The sequence below is a fragment of the Notamacropus eugenii genome, chromosome 4 (assembly GCF_028372415.1).
Source record: "Notamacropus eugenii isolate mMacEug1 chromosome 4, mMacEug1.pri_v2, whole genome shotgun sequence".
In the NCBI taxonomy this organism is placed as follows: Eukaryota; Metazoa; Chordata; class Mammalia; order Diprotodontia; family Macropodidae; genus Notamacropus; species Notamacropus eugenii.
Window position 1 is genome coordinate 80,584,702 of NC_092875.1, and position 16,538 is coordinate 80,601,239.

General features: G+C 42.6%; 1 protein-coding gene across 1 annotated transcript; it reads right to left on the bottom strand.

Annotated features, from left to right (window-relative positions):
• Nucleotides 1-844: 844 nt before the first annotated feature.
• LOC140500180 (uncharacterized) lies at nucleotides 845-14,329 on the bottom strand. Its single transcript, XM_072602535.1, is given in 6 exon segments — nucleotides 845-3,058; nucleotides 3,061-3,624; nucleotides 4,770-6,368; nucleotides 10,177-10,290; nucleotides 10,811-10,937; nucleotides 11,963-14,329. Coding segments are annotated over 6 exon segments (2,781 nt in total). The 5' UTR covers nucleotides 12,017-14,329; the 3' UTR covers nucleotides 845-2,735.
• Nucleotides 14,330-16,538: the final 2,209 nt, after the last annotated feature.

Consider the following 16,538-nt stretch of genomic DNA (forward strand, 5'->3'; position numbering starts at 1 on the left):
AACTTCATTTTATTGATTTAAATTTTTCTTTTCTTTAAGCTTTGTAAAGTGCTTTACATAGGTCATATTGTTGGGTCTCCACAACAACCCCATGAAGTAAGTGCTATTATTATTCCCATTTTACAGATGAGGAAACAGAGGCAGACAGTAGTCACTTGTCAAGGTTCACACAATCAACAGTATCTGAAATGATATGCACACTCAGGTTTTCCTGACTCCAAGTTGAACACTATCCATTTTGATAACCAGAGCATACTTTATGTCAATGTGAGCTAGATGAGCAAGTTGGAAGTGCTTTTCTCTTCTCAGTACCTCTTATTATTCTCCCCATAGTTTAAAAATCAAGGTTCATCTTAGATGAGCCATGGATCCACATTTGAAAATATCACAAACATTCAGAGATCTATACCCAAATCGTTCAGGACATGTACCCAAACGCCCGTCCCTCTTCCTACCCCTCTTATTTACACCATGCTATGTTTACACTTATTCTCTGAATTCCATTGTTACTCAGCTTCATTACTCGTAGAAGACCATGCCCTAGAGGAATTGTGTCCTGAGACCCCAGTCTCCTGATTAGTGACTGTCTCTTTTGGAGGGAAATCTCCAGTCACCCCTAACTTTACTCCTTCTCTTTCATAGCCTCCTTGAACTGTATACATGCACAAACACACACCTGCTCCCACACAATTCCTAAATGTATGGCTCACCTAAAGGGTAATACCTTCTTGGAATACCAAGATATGCTTCTGGACTTGTTTGGAAAAACATTTTAATGTCCTACAGGATTAATGGTTATATTTGAAGAAAATTGTGGCCATCCTTATAAAACAGAGGCTAGAAATTCAGTTTTCTAGTTTTTATTTATTTGAAAGAGAAACATGAAATAAAGTTTGGTTGTAGTGATGCTGTTAAAAATCTTAAGAGAAACAGGATTGGTTCTATATTCCCAAATCTCAAATACTCCTGTTTTAGTATGAGAGAGGTAAATGTCAGGTATTGTCCTACATGTATGTGTTCATCCTTCATTGCCAACAAAGACCATGCCATCAGAGAAATGACTTGCACTTGGCTTTGTTTTGAGTAAGGGAGGGCTGTGCAGGTCACCAGTCTCACTTCTCCTCCAGAGCCATCTGAATCCAGTGATCTGATATTCCTCAGGATGCCTGGAGATGACCCAGGATGCACTGGAAGACCTTGAGCCCTTTAGGCCAAGGTTTTTTCAGGTACTTACTTAGGGGAAGGCAATGCCCATTCATTGAATAGACCTGTTTAAGAAGTAGCCAGGGCATGGCCCCTTTAATGAGGTCAAGAAAAAGAAAGACATCAGGCTGGGTGGGAAACAGCAACAGTTACCACTGATAATCAGTGTGAAGCTAGGAGAGTCCAGAGGAATCCTTAAGCAGGGGCCCATTGGAGTCTCAGTTTCAGAGTGCCGTAGGTTTAAGGTTTTGGGAGAGGACAGGACAGGAGAAAGAAAAGGGAAGGGAAGGGAAGGGAAGGGAAGGAAAGGGAAGGAAAGGGAAGGAAAGGGAAGGGAACGGAAGGGAAATAAGAGCCAGTAAAACCCAAGTCAACTGGGCATCTTTTGGCCATCCAAATTTACCTCCTTTGAAGAGAAGGAAGAGGAGGAAGATGCAGACAGGAGAGGAGGAGGTGAGTTACCCAGCTACCATTCAGCCAGCTGCATCTATTCACAAGATTGTGTTCATACTTCGTTGTTGAAGAAGACCATGCCATCAGAGAAATGATGACATGACTTGCTCTTGACTTTGTTTTGAGTGAGGGAGGGCTGTGCAGGTCATCAGCATCACTTCTCCACAGCATTCGAATCCAGTGACTTGATATTCCTCAGGATGATTAGAGATGACCCAGGATGCACTGGGAGACCTTGGGCCCTTTAGGCCAAGGTCTTTGTAGTGCTTCTAACTGGAAGAAACATTTGAACAAATCCTTTCAAGAATAAGCAATGTACTTGTGAAGTGAGATGGGGCCAGAGTGAATGATCTCTGTTCCCTTTCACCTGTGATTTTCTAGGATATAGAACTATTTGTAAGAGCTTTGCCCACCTTTCAGTTCACCCCAAGGGTTGTCCACCTTTTTGTGGCTTCACATTGTATCTACAGAGGCCTGCCTCTCCCCCAGATTAGGAGGTCAATTGTCACCTTTCTAAAAATGATTCCATAATGATCAAGAGAAATAATTTCTAAAAGATCAACATAAATTTTCCTGTAATTCTCAGTGCCAAAAGCAAAAAGTGTCTGGATCTGAGATTCTTGTTCCATCCTGAAAGGACTCTTTAGGAAATTGAGGACCATGGTCCTATTCCCATAGGAGATTACAGGATTTACTTCAATAGGAAAAGTTTTGGGATCTCTCTTCCTATTTTTGCTCAGTCCATAAGGTCAAACTCTGGGGCTAGGAAAAAAGTGAAAAGAAAATCTTTCTGGGAAAAATGACAGAAGGCAGAGGCATGGACACTCTCTAATTTTCACCATTTTCTGATGGAGTATACAGGCCAAATTTGCCCCACTCCATTGTTTACATTCCTAATTTCCCTGATGTGTGGATTTTATGGTGTTTAATGGAGCCTTAGCAGGCACCATATGTATTTCATTCGTAGTATTTCTTTCTGTTGTGTGTTCTCTGATGTTGACTGAATTGGGAGCTCTGAATAAGGCTTTCCTACAATCATTGCATGCATAGGATTCTTCTTCAGCATGAGTTCTCTGATGCTAAATTAGGTGAGAACTCTGACTAAAGACTTTCCCACAATCACTGGACTCACAGAGTTTTTTACCAGAGTGATTTTTTACAGTGTTGAACAAAAGAGGAGTGTGTCCTGAAGCTCTTTCTATAGGTATCACATTCATATTGTTTCTCTTGGTTATTTGTTCACTGATGCTAAGACTTGAGATACAATGGAAGGCTTTCCCACATTGTTTGCACTCATAGGGTTTCTCACCTGTGTGAATTCTATGACATTGAATAAAAGATGAAAGTGAATTAAAGGCTTTGCCACATTCACAACATTCATAGGTTTTCTCACCAGTATGTTTCCCTTAGGTTGAATAAGGGCTGAATGTGCACTAAAGGCTTTCCCGCATTCACTACACTCATAGGGCTTCTCCCCACTATGAACCCTCTGATGTAGAGTAAGGGATGAGCTTTCACTGAAGGTTTTGCCATGTTCATTAGACTCATGGGGTTTCTCCCCAGTGTGAATTCTCTGGTGTTGAATAAGATTAGAACTGTGGATAAAGACATTCCCATATTCATTACATTCATAGGGTTTTTCCCTAGTGTGAATTCTCTAATGAAGTATAAAGAATGAGCAATCACTGAAGGTTTTCCCACATTCATTACACTCATAGGATTTCTCCTCAGTGTGAATTCTCAGATGATGAATAAGGTTTCAAGTCTTGATAAAAGCTTTTCCACATTCATAAGGTTTATTTCCAGTGTGAATTGTATTATGCTGAATAAGAATTGAATGGACATTGAAAGTTTTTCCACAGACATTATATTTATACTGCTTCTCTCCTGTATGAATTCTCTGGTGTTGGATCAGGGATGAGTGAGCACTAAAGGCTTTCCCACACTCACTATAATCATAAGGTTTTTTTTTCCACTGTGCATCTGTTGAGGTTCTATAAAGGCTGAGTTCTTTCTGAACAACTTTTCACATAAAATACATTTAAAGGGTTTCTCTCCCATGTAGGTTCTCTGTTGGATAATTCCTTTGGAATGTTACTTGAATGCTACTTGTGAAAACATATTGCACGGAATGTATCACATGTATATTCTCTTATGATACCAAGTCATTTAATAAGATGAACAGGAATTCCCACAATGACTCTAGCAACCTAGGGGGTCTGCTGCCCTTAGATTAGGAACCACTGGCATAGAAAAACCACACCACTCAGATGTATAAGTTAAATGTCTTGTAGAGCTCTAGGCAGCAGGTAAAATAGCTCTTCGAAGCACCAGAACTATTTTCCACACTGGGACAATACTGAGAGCCCCACTGATTCCTTGATGGCAGGGAGCATATGGTATGACTTTCTTTCCCCTAGAGTGTCTCACACAGTGCCATATAGAAGCTCAATAAATGTTATTAACCAATTAAAAAAGAAGGCATCAAAAATAACCCTGAGATTTTGAATCCAAATAACTAGGTGAGTATTGCTGCAATTTACATAAATGAGGAATCTAGGAAAGAAAACCATGGGGAAAAGATGATTAATTCAGTTCTAAGGTTAATTTATAATCACTCTATATCCTCTGCTCCTCTCCTTCTCCTATTTTCTACATGTTCTCCTGTGCATCAGTTAGACTTCTGGGTCCTTTGAGAAAAACAAAAGTAGAAAAAAGAAACTATGCCTCGGATGACATCATCCTACAACTCAGGGATGCAGCGAAGTGAAGATGCAGGAACTTGTTGCCCCAATTCCCTCTTCACATTTCCAGATCTTCAAGTCAATATAAAGTTAATACTGACTGAGGCAGAGCATAAGTATGGGGGAAAAGGCATATGTACTAAGTTATGAAGATCACTGCAATAAAAGTCCCCTTGGCTTAAAGGCGTTTACTGGGCTCTTCTGCAATTACTCCTTCACCTTCTCCTCTAATCATAAATGCAGTTAAAAAGTTAATAATAATTGAATATTACTCTGGCCTATCCACATGCAGACACAGAGTTTTAAACTATGTGAGTTGAATAATTTTTTTCAAAAGAATTTTTAAAAGTTCTCACTGGTAAGACTATGCTTTTTTGTGAATTCTCTGATGCTGAGTAAGATAGGAGCTTCGATTAAAAGCTTTGCCACATTCATTACATTCATATGGTTTCTCCCCAGAATGAATTCGCTGATGCCCATTAAGTTGTGTTCTCTGCCTGAAGGCTTTCCCACATTCATTGCATTCATAGGGTTTTTCTCCAGTGTGAATTCTATGATGTTGAATAAGTGTGGATCGTGCACTGAAGGCTTTGCCGCATTCACCACATTCATAGGGTTTCTCCCCAGAATGAATTCGCTGATGTTCAATAACTTTTGTTTTCTGTCTGAAGGCTTTCCCACATTCATTACATTTGTAGGGTTTTTCTCCAGTATGAATTCTATGATGTCGAATAAGTGTGGATTGTGCACTGAAGGTTTTGCCACATTCAATACATTCATAAGGTTTCTCTCCATTATGTATTCTCTGATGCTGATGAAAGTTTTTCTTCTGCCTGAAGGCTTTTCCACATTCATTGCATTCATAGAGTTTTTCTCCATGGCATGTTCTATGATGGTGAATCAAGTTAGAACTCTGAATGAAAGCACTTCCACACTGATTACATTCATATAGTTTCTCCCCAGTATGAATTCTCTGATGTTCAACAAGGTGTGTTCTCAATCTGAAGGCTTTCCCACATTGATTACATACATAGGGTTTTTCTCCAGTGTGAATTCTATGATGGCGAATAAGTGCAGATCGTACTCTGAAGGCTTTACCACATTCACCACATTCATAGGGTTTCTCTCCAGTGTGAATTCTCTGATGTTTAATGAGATGTGTATTTTGACTGAAGGCTCTCCCACATTCATTACATTCATAGGATTTCCATCTATTATGTTGAAAATTATGTATTCTCTGATGTCGATGAAGGTGTGAGCTCTGTCTGAAGGCATTTCCACATTCATCACATATGTAAGGTTTTTCTCCACTATGAATTCTATGATGCTGAATAAGGTTAGAAATCTGAGTGAAGGTTTTCCCACATTCATTACACCCATAGGGTTTCTCACCACTGTGACATCTTTGATGTCTAATAAGGGCAGAACTCCCCTTGAAGGCTTTCCCACATTCATTACATTCATGAGGTTTCCCTTCAGAATGAATTCTCTGATGTACATTAAAGGTTGAATTATAATTAAAGAAGTTTCCAGAATCATTATATTTATATGGCTTTTCAGATATATTCTTAACATGGGAATTATGTTTGAAGTTTTGATCATATGTATCACATTGAGAGAGTTCCTCTCTTATAGGAAATGCTTTGGATGAAACGCTGTTTGAATTCAGAATGCAGTTTCTTCCACAATTGTCATATTTCTGCTCTTCTTCTACTATGGAGATTTTCTCCTGCATGATTAACACTGACCTGAAATTGTTCTCTTTGGAAAGAGATTTCTTCCATTTCTCTACAGTGTGGCTTTCTTCATCTCTCCATAATGTGGCCTCACTTTCCCAGGCTTCTCCAAACCTGAGTGCTTTGGAAACACCCCTTGTGATGTTTTCGAGTCTCAGCCATTGTGATTTCATTTCTTCTGAAATTTCATTCTTTAGAGATGGCTCTATGTTCTGAATGCTGGCTACACAATCTGAAATGATAAAATCAAAAGGTATATGTCACCTGGTTTTTATTCTGAGACAAAGAAAAATATTGGGTTAGGAAGATGAAAATATACATTAAAAAATGTTTCCTAATCGTATGCGATATTGAAATATTCTGGGATCAATCTCACAGCAGGGAAAGTGAGCAAGGAGTACACTGACCTCAGAAGAAAAGGTAATCCAAGAAAATGAAGACAGCTTAGGGTGGAAGGATTTGAGAAATGAGAGAAGGTGAGAGGCATAAAAGAAGCTAGGTAGTGGTAGAAATGATGGTCATAGAGGGCAAAATGATCCCAGAGTCCATGGAATAGGAATGGAAATGTATCAGTGTCACATTTCTTGTGTGAAGTAAGATGCTGAGGTAGAGACTAGCAGCTTAGAATTTTCTTGGACAAATGAATCTTTGAGTTCTTGGAGGACCCAATTATCTAACGTTAGTACACATAGGGCAAGAAAAACAGTAGTATGGGGAAGGGAATGGAACATTGACAGGAGGGACCTAGGAACAACTATTCCAAAAGAGAGGCATGAGAAAATAGATGTATGAAGAGGCTAACTAAGAATGATCAGGTTTGACTTTTCCTGAAGTCTAATAAATATCACCAATAACTATTATTTAATAATTTAGAGACAATTGTAAACATTATATATTGATTAAATAAATAAATAAAACCTTTTCCATGTAGTTAATAGTAGCAATAATTCCTAGAAAATCTCAAGAGGACTTTGTGTTTGCTTTGAGAAGAGACAGGCAGCATAAAGATTGTCTGAACCCATGTTCCATTCTAGAAAGGATGGAAGGAATGGCAAAGGGGCATTGAAAAAGAAGAAAAGGATTTTGGGAGTTGGATCTAGGATTGGGACAAGTCTTTAAGGATTTTAATGGGCAACAGACCTACATTCCAATAAAAATGACCAAGAAAATAGGCTTTATGAAGAGGAAATGAGAAAATGTCAGAGATGGAAGATGGGAAAAGTAGGGGTTGCCAAGTAACCAAGGACCTGGGGTATCAGCATTCAGGTACTCCCAGCTGACTGGGAAAGGTTCTGTTTTAGTTTGAGGGCAAAGGAAGAGAGAATAGACACAAAATTCTTTAACCCAAAAATTCTGGCTTTCGTCCTTTCCCATAATCCCATTCTATCATGGATAAGTTATAACATTTTCATTTCATGAAATGAGATAACATATGCAAAGCACATATGAAGTCTAACTACTTATTATGATCAACTTCACTTAAGTAGTTCTTAAGCACATAAGAACAAGAGCAGCTATCACATATATATCACGTTAAGGTCCACAAAGCCCTTAACAAACATAATCTCATTCTACCCTTGCAACAACCCTGGGAGGTAGGTACTATTATTATGCTCATTTTACAGATGAAGAAACTGAGGCATACACAAACTAAGAGACTTGCCCAGGGTCGCACAGCTTGGTGTCAGAGGCAAGATTTAAACTCAAGCCTTCATGACTCCAAGTCCACATGTTCTATACACTGTGCCTCATGCTAACAGCGCTAGGTGCTAGGCAGGAGGTGAGAGGGATACAGAGATAGACATGACATGGATGCTACTATAAAAACTTACATCACAGGGAAGAAAATAGATGTACAAAAATAACTGATAAAAAGGAGAATGTATTAAATGCAAAGGATATGAGAAATGTGAGAAGGCAGTTCTAAGCAAGTGTTATGAAAAAAGAGAAGAGGGAGAGATTGTTTTTATTTGTGGGAAAGGTGCATAAGAGTTCCGTCTAGAAGGAAATGAGGGACCTCAATGGAGATAGCGTTGTTGGGCATTGTAGGCAGGCCAAGAATGGAAGAGATTCCAGTTTGTCTGGAACACAAAAGACATGAAGGAGAGCAACATGAGATTGGAAAGGTGAATTGGAGTCAGACTGTGGAGGGCCAGGAAGGTCAGAATGAAGAGTTTATACTTTATTCAGCAGACAGTGGGGAACCACTGAAAGTTTTTAACTAGAGCAATGGCATGATTATAACAGCCAGGTAGGAATCTTCCTATGACTGACATATACCTATGACTCAGGTATCAATGAGAAAAATGGATAGCAAAGGACAAAGACAGACCAGAAATACCTATTAGGAACCTATGACAATAGTTAAGGAGAGAAGAGATGGGTTGCTAAATAAGCATGGCTGCAGTGGAGATTTTAGAGGCTGGATCATATGCAAGAGATAGTTTAGATGTTGACTGGATAAAACTGGTCATGCTTACCAATTCCATGGATGATTAAAAAATAACTAGGTGGGAAATCCAATTTGTCAGATGACAGAATCAGTATAAGTAAAGTTTGTGCCAGACTAGAAAGATAAATCAGATCAAACAAAATAAAATTCCTTAAGGATAAATAAAAAGCACCAATCTTGAATTCTAAAAAGATAATTATACAAGTAAAAGAATAAGAAAGAGACAGCTAAGAAATAGTTTTAATAACAGTATCTAGGGATTTTGGTTGACTAAAAGCTCAGTGTGTTCAGTACTCCTCCAGTCTCACAACACAGGTGTCATCCTTGACATTTCATTTTCTCTCAACACCCTAGATATATCTGTTGCCAAGGCTTCCTGATGTTTCCCTTCAAAACATCTTTCAAATATCCCTTTTCCCTGCTCTGTCACTGCACCTGCCCTGGTGCAGGGCTTCATCACTTACACCTGGACTCATGCTAGATGACCTCCCTGCTACATTCTGTTCTGGGCTCCCCACAAGGAAAGACAGTAGCACAGCAAAGAAGCCAGAAACAAGAAGACAGTACTTGACACAAGCATGAGAAGAAGACAGAAAGGAAGAGATTAAAAAAAAACAATACCTAGAAATCTGGATTTGCAAGATATAGTGAGTAAAGCTGATTATTTTTTGCATAAGGGTTTTTGGAGACAGTAAATACATCAAGTATAAACACTACCAAAAGGTCCCAAGAAAGTATTGTGCTGTTCTAGGTCTTGAAGTTGAAAAAGACCAGAAATCAGTCAGTATGTCTGGCCCTCAGACCATGAGGTGACTTGCCTGGGGTACAAGAAGTCATAAGTGGCAGAGGCAAGATTTGAACACAGACTTCTTGATTCCAAGTCCAGTGTTCTTTCTCTGTCATGCAAATTAGCAGGGATTATGAACTTGTGGTCAGGAAATGACAGTCGTGGGAAGTGGACAGTCAGTTACAAAGAAGGTGTCTGAGAATGTCTGGATGTCTGGACCAGGCATTTCAATTCCCCTCGTTAGGGACAGAGATGTCTAACAGAGCCCACAATGAATAGGTTTGTATGTAAACTTGCTGATAAGCTCACTGAGGTTATAAATTGCAAATCTATTCACATAAAGCCATTCAGATAGAGTCATAGAATCTCCGAGATGGAAGAAGCCATCTGGTCCATCTAAAATTGGACTGAGAAACTCCTGGATGACATCCCCAATAAAAGGGTATCCAGCTTTTGCTTCAAGTCTTTGGTGAAGAGGAACTAGCACCTCCCCACCCTTCCAAGGTGGCCCCATCTACTTCTGGAATGTGTTAATCGTGATGAAGGTTTCTGTGTCATCTCTCTACCTTAATCTCCATCTCTGAAATTTCTACTCAGTATTTCTACTTATATTCTCTGTGGTTATCATGGCTACTGGTGACTCAGTGAGTTTTCTGTCCACTAAGATATCTAGACACCACTTTAGGAAAACCAGGATGGTTAGGGAAGGACCCTAAGCTACAATGATGAAAATCATCCCATAATGCATACTTTTACTATGGTGTCCAATGACCAATAGAATAAAGACTCTCACTCACTCACCTGGGAAGCTGCCTCTCACAATATCTCTCTCGTCTCTCTGCTGCATGTTGCAAATCCATGGCTCTTCCCCTCGTTCTAGCCAGAAGATCACGTCAGGTTTGGACACTGGAAATCCTGCTTATGGAGAAAGAAACCTGATATGGTGATTTATATATGCTGGGAACAGGAAATAGGCCTAACTCCCTGGATGTGCAAACAGCAGGAGGGAGAAGGGAAGTATCCACAGAGAGGCCGTGACAAGAAGACTCAAGGAAAGCCTGCGTCCCTTCAGAAATGGTATCATCATTGGGCTACCCTGAGCAAAAGAGCTAGCAGTCTTGCTAGGTAAAAGCAATTACCTCAACTGTCCTTGGCCTACCACAAAGGTACAACACTCCCACCTACTGGAGCATCTATACTGAACCCTGGGTGAGGACTGCTGGGATTCAGGCATCAAGGAGAGGGAAGATTCTGACTCAGAGAAGCTGAGGAAGCCTAGGGTCCAGGAACTTAGAGGAAAAACTCCCTGTCTCTGAATCTGGATGAGATTACGAATCTCTGCTCCTGCATTCTGAGGTGTGGCTCTTCACAAGTCAGAAAGGCAACGAGGTCAGGTATGGGGTCCTAGGTGAGAAAGGGAAGAGAGAGACTTTACCCAGTGAGACCAGGTTCCCATAATTCTCCAGCATCACATCCTTATAGAGAACCCTCTGAGTAGGGCACAGACAGGCCCACTCCTCCTGGCTGAGGTACACTGCCACATCTTCAAATGTCACAGACACCTGAAACAACAACACAGTCCTACTGCAGGTCTACATGAAGCCCCAGGGCTCAGCCACAAGGGGACTGCAGGAGGGCAAGTATGGCAGTTTAAGGGGAAGGAAGGTATAAACAGTTCAAGAATGTAAGTGTTTGTATGTGGGCAAGGGCATGCAGGTGAACCTAGAAGACCAGGGAGAGATTTTGTGTGCATCAAAGCTCTTAGTATTTCTGTATGCATGCATATATGCATGCATGCATGCATACACATGTCTGCCTATGTATATGTGTGAGTGTTCCTATGCACTCAGCTCACCAGGTCTGAGAACAGATGGGAATTTTCAGTGAAACTTTCTAAGACCCATTTCCAGAAGAAGGTTCTCTGGTTTTGAGAAGCTGAAGGAGTAAGTGTCCCAGTCACACCTTTCCCTCTCTCTAAATGAAATGATATCTAGAGGTTGCCAAGTGACCTTGACTGTTCCAGGTCAGAGAGGAGAAACTTAGCTCAGCAGGCTACCAGGGATATGGGCTGGAGCTGTCATTCAACAACACTGCAGCCAGCCAGCCTAGGGGTCAGGAGAGAAGAGACTTGAAAAGGGACCTCCTCCATATTGCCTCCCAATCAGGGATCAAGAACACAGAGTTGGGAGCCCTAAGAAGTCCCAGGACCTGTGTCTGCAAACTCTACTGGAACTAGAGAGTGTGGAAGCCCAGAGGAAAGAAGTCACAGCATGACAGAGCTGGAAGGAACCTTAGAGATTGTTGACATAGTCCTCTGATTGAAGATAATGCAATTGAGGCCCAGAGATGTGGGCTTATCCAAAGAGAGACTAATCCAAGGTCAGGTAGCTAATCAGTGGTAGGAAGGTCTATAGATCAGGTCTCTTCACTTCCTGTCTAGTATTCCATAACATAATGTGTCTCCTTGGAAATGGGGCCCAGAGCCTTGTATGGGGAGGTCACTGAGCCAAAAAGCTGAGAAAAGGAGGTGAGGTCAAACTGGGTGAGGGACCAGAGCAGTGATGGACTCTCAGGAAGGACATCTCACCTGGGGCCCAGGGGGCAGGGGCTTGGCCACCATCACTTGGTCTCCTGGGCTCATCTTAGACAATCAGCAGGAACCTGAGGAACCAGCAAGCCTGAGGAGAGAGAAAGGAATGGAGAGGGACTATCTGTATCTCAAGGTTCTCCCATTAGTTCACCCTGGGATTTCTCACCCCTCAGCATTGGTGCAATGGGAAGACCCACTTCCCTCCAACCCCCACTGCTGTGGGCCTGGCCACCTGCTCTGCTCTGGGGAAGCTGGAGAAAAAACACAGGACTCATGGTCAGGAGAAGCTCCATTTCACCACCTTGCTCTGCTGTTTCTGAATTATGTCACCCTGGATAAATCCCTTCCCTCTGCCTCTCAAATCTATCATCCCTGTTCCCAGATCCCACTGTAAAATGGGGATAACAGTGTTCACATTATCTTACAGAATTATTGTGAGGAATGCACTTGGAAACTTACCAGGGAGTTAGTATTATTATTTTAGGTGAAGAATTTTGTCTGCGAATGAATTTTTTTGTGGTTGAGTAGTTTCACTCATGTTCTACTTTTCACCTCCATGTTGGGGATTTCTCAGCAGAGATACTGGAATGGTTTGCCATGTTCTTCTCCAGCTCATTTGACAGATGAGGAAATGAAGGCAAACAGGGTTGTGACTTGAACTCAGGAAGATGAGTTTTCCTGACTCCAGGCCCAGGACTCTATCCACTGGATCACCTAGCTGCCCCTGGGAATATTACTTGCCATGGACAAAGAAAGCAGAGAGCAGAACTACGGTCATGACTAAGAAAATCTTGCCCACTGAGCGTAGAATAAGCCAGACAGAAAACATATAGGATTCAGGGAGGCCCCAGAACAGCCCTGTCCCTTGCTTTACTGCTGCCACAACACACAGCAGGGAGGAAGTACACAACAAAATGGTTAACACAGTCCTAGGACTGACAGCCCTCATGATAGATGGTGTGCCCTACAAACTGTTGGCATGAATGGTTCACAGTGCCACCAACCGTGAGGGGCAAGAGGCTATGGACTTCCTCAAGTGTCTGCAAGAGGCCACCCCAGCAGGGGAAGCCAAGATCCCTGACTAAGAGCTTCTTTGTACACTGGGTAGCAAAATGGCCTGAAAACAGTTTGCCTCTACCTAGGTTTCCCACATACAAAGTATTCTTTCCTCCTTCCAAACAATCTTTTTTCCCTGACCAGCCTCCCTTACACTGATAGCTCCTTCTCTTGGAATCTCCTTAGCTTTTTCTACAACATTTGAGTGAAACCCTTGACTTATACAGAGTTTGAGACCACAGGAAGACGTCCCAAGGCTGGACTCAGCTGGAAAATAAGTCTACCCTTCTCAGGATACTGCTGACTTGGGGAGAGATATGCCCTTGTTACCCTCACACCCATAGTGTCCTTGAGAAAAGGGCCTGAGAGTGAGATGGGGATGGGAGGTTAGGGCAGCTACTCTGTCTGTCTTGTGTGATCTAGGGCTGTGTGGGGGTAACTGACTGACCATGCTGTGTGTCTATCCAGTCTGAGTCAGTGCTCTGGACACACTGGCTGCTCCTTGAGTATCTGTCCTGTGTGAACTTGGCTTCCTACATCCTCAGACTGTTCTTTCTGAGCCTAGCTATGGTGAAATGCCTGTGCCATTTCTGTCTATCCTATGTTGTCAGGGTCATGTGTGTCGTTTCTCTGTCTTATGTCACCTGGGTCAGAGCTGTCCTTGTCTGTCCCTCCAGCCTGTCCTGTGTCCCTTGGGGCTATCTGTCTGTCCCTCCAGCCTCTCCTGTGTCTCCTGGGGCTATCTGTCCCTTTAGCCAGTCTCTTGTCACCTGGGAATGTCACTCATCTCTGTCCCCTCTGGTTAAATAGCTTATTCCAAATAGTGTGTCCAGAAATCAGAAATACAACTAACGCAGGAACACTGAGTCTTTGTTCCATTTTGCTAATATTCCTGAAGTGATGCTTCTGTACTCCTTCTGCATTCCTTGGGTAGTGTGCCAATTTCCTAATTCACCAGATGCTGAACTAATTTCCCTCCACCCCCCAGTCCCTTACCACACTCACATGCACACCCATGTCACGTTGTCTTAAGCCTTTCTCCCACAGCTCACCTTCCACTAACACCATGTTGTTCCAGTGTCGATGTTCTCTGGTCCAATTTCTCCCCCACCCATACTCCTGCCAGTTCAAATATATTTGCCACAGGTGCCAAAATTCGCATTTTATGGGTCAGCCTGACATTTTAGACTCTAGTTCAGTGTCATTCCCTGTAACAGTTTAGTGTCCTAAGCAACTGAATTGAGTCAGTTCATGGTGGTCCTTCAGTTCTCTCTCTCTCTCTCTCTCTCTCTCTCTCTCTCTCCATCCCTCCCTCCCTCCCTCCTCCTCTCTGCCCGTATTTACCTCTTTACTTACCAGTTTGTCATTCATTTATTTACTTATTTAACTATCCATTCATTCATTGCATCACTTATCTTTTTAGTCGTGCATCTGTCCTATCTGAGCCCAGGCTTGGTCCCGGATTGATCCTCCAAGCCTGAGGAGGATGAGGGAGGACACCCAGGGAGGGGAGGGGAAGACGACCCGGGCCCTGCCCCCGCCCCGGGCCCAGACTCACCCTCCACTCCAGAAACACCCTGGATTGTCAGTGCAGAACTGGACCAAGGACCAGGCCCCCCACACAGGAAGTGCTCCTTCCACTTCCGCCCCAGGTGCCCTGTGTCCCATCAGGCCCCTTGTGCGGCCTCTCTAGGCTGCAGGGAGGCTTCCCCATCTCGGTGGTTCGATCCCACATCTCCTTCCCTGGATCCTCAGACCATCCCAAGGGTCAGAGTTGGCAGGGCTGTTAGAGAGTCACCCTGCTTCTGGACGAAGATCCCCCCTACGACCCATCTGACCAGGGGTCTTCCAGCCTCCCCCCTCTCAGAACAGGCTGCTCCATTTGAGGAAAGCTATAGGAAGACATTTTTCTTGCTCCTAGATGAAACTTGCATCCACGTCATTTCCACTTGGTGCATCCAGGGAGGGCTTGAGCTGCAGCATCTGGAGAGGCAGATCCTCTAGGAGGTGAGAGGCGTCCTGGACTGGCTCCTGTCTGACCGCTCCTGCAGGACCATGTTCTCTTCTGGGCATTGTGGTGTAAGAAAGACCTTGATATGGCCAGAAGAGGGCAACCAGGATGAAGAGGCTCCAGGGGTCCATGTCACATGAGGCCGGTGCAGGGGGTGGCAACCTTGTAGCTTTAGTCAAGTGTGTGAAGGGCTGTCATGTTAAGAAGGAGACTCCTTCTCTTTGGCCCCAGAGGGCGGAACCAGGAGTGATGAGTAGAAGCTGTGAAGTGGCCAATTTAGGCTTAATGTTAGGAAACTTCCCAACAATGAGAGCTATCCCCAAGTGCAGTGGGCCACCAGAGAGGAGCTGGGCTCCCCCTCCTTGGAAGCCTTCCAGCAGGGTGCAGATGGCCACTTGTTGGTTATGTTTTAGGGTGAATCCCTTTCATGTTGGACTAAGTGGCTGCTGAGGTGCCTTCCAACTCTTAAAATCTGTGCTTCTGTTCCTTATTCTGCCATATGGGGCAGGTCTAATCCATTGTCAACATGCCAGCCCTTCAGAATCTTGGGGACAGCTGTCATGTCCCCACAAGTCTTCTCTTTTCTAGGCTAAGCTTTTCTAGTACATTCAACCAGTTCTCCTAGGGTTTGAACTCAAGATTATCTGTCATCCTGGATGTTAACTGGCTGGATCTCTTCCTTTTGACACTTTCCCTTTTTCAGTGCCCTCCATAAAATATGGTGTCCCACACCAAATACCATACTTAAGAACAGGTCTTTGAACAATATTGTGTAGCCAGGCTATCAGGTTATCTCCTAGTGCAACCTAAAAGCACTTTAGGATATTTTTTTTACTGACATCTCACATTGAGTTTGCTGTACATAAAACATCCAGATTTTTTTACATGGAAAATTGTGTAACCATACCTCCTCATCCCATTGCTGTGATCCCTGGCTAGGGATTCAACTACAGGAGAGAGCTATTGAGTCATTTTAAAATTTTAAATTATTATTATATTCTTAAATTATCGAGTATTCACTTTTTTCCCTCCTACCTCTCCCCCATCCATCAAAAGAAGACATATAGAAAAAAAAATACAGAACCCCTGGACTTGTATCATATATGCACAGTCAAGCAAAACCATTTCCCACATTGGTCCCATCCAACAATGCATTTCTTACTCTATATGTTCATCCATTACCTTTCTATTCTGAGGCAAGCTTCATATCTCTACATATGAACAGGTAGTTCTCAAGGGAAGAAACCTAGGCTATCTGTAGCTATATGTAAAAGGTGCTCCAGATCACTAATCATTAGAGAAATGCAAACTTTGATGAATTTTTGTAACTTCCTTAGGGCACAGAGAATATTAACACCAGGATTCCTCTAGGCAAGAAGTCATCAGTAGTGGCTACAGCAAGTAGCTGGGCTGGCACTATGGTGGGTCGTCTCCCATCTTCCTGAGCTTGTTTTGAGAAGAAATTCAAATGCAGTTTCTGATTTCATCATTTCCACCAAAACCAAT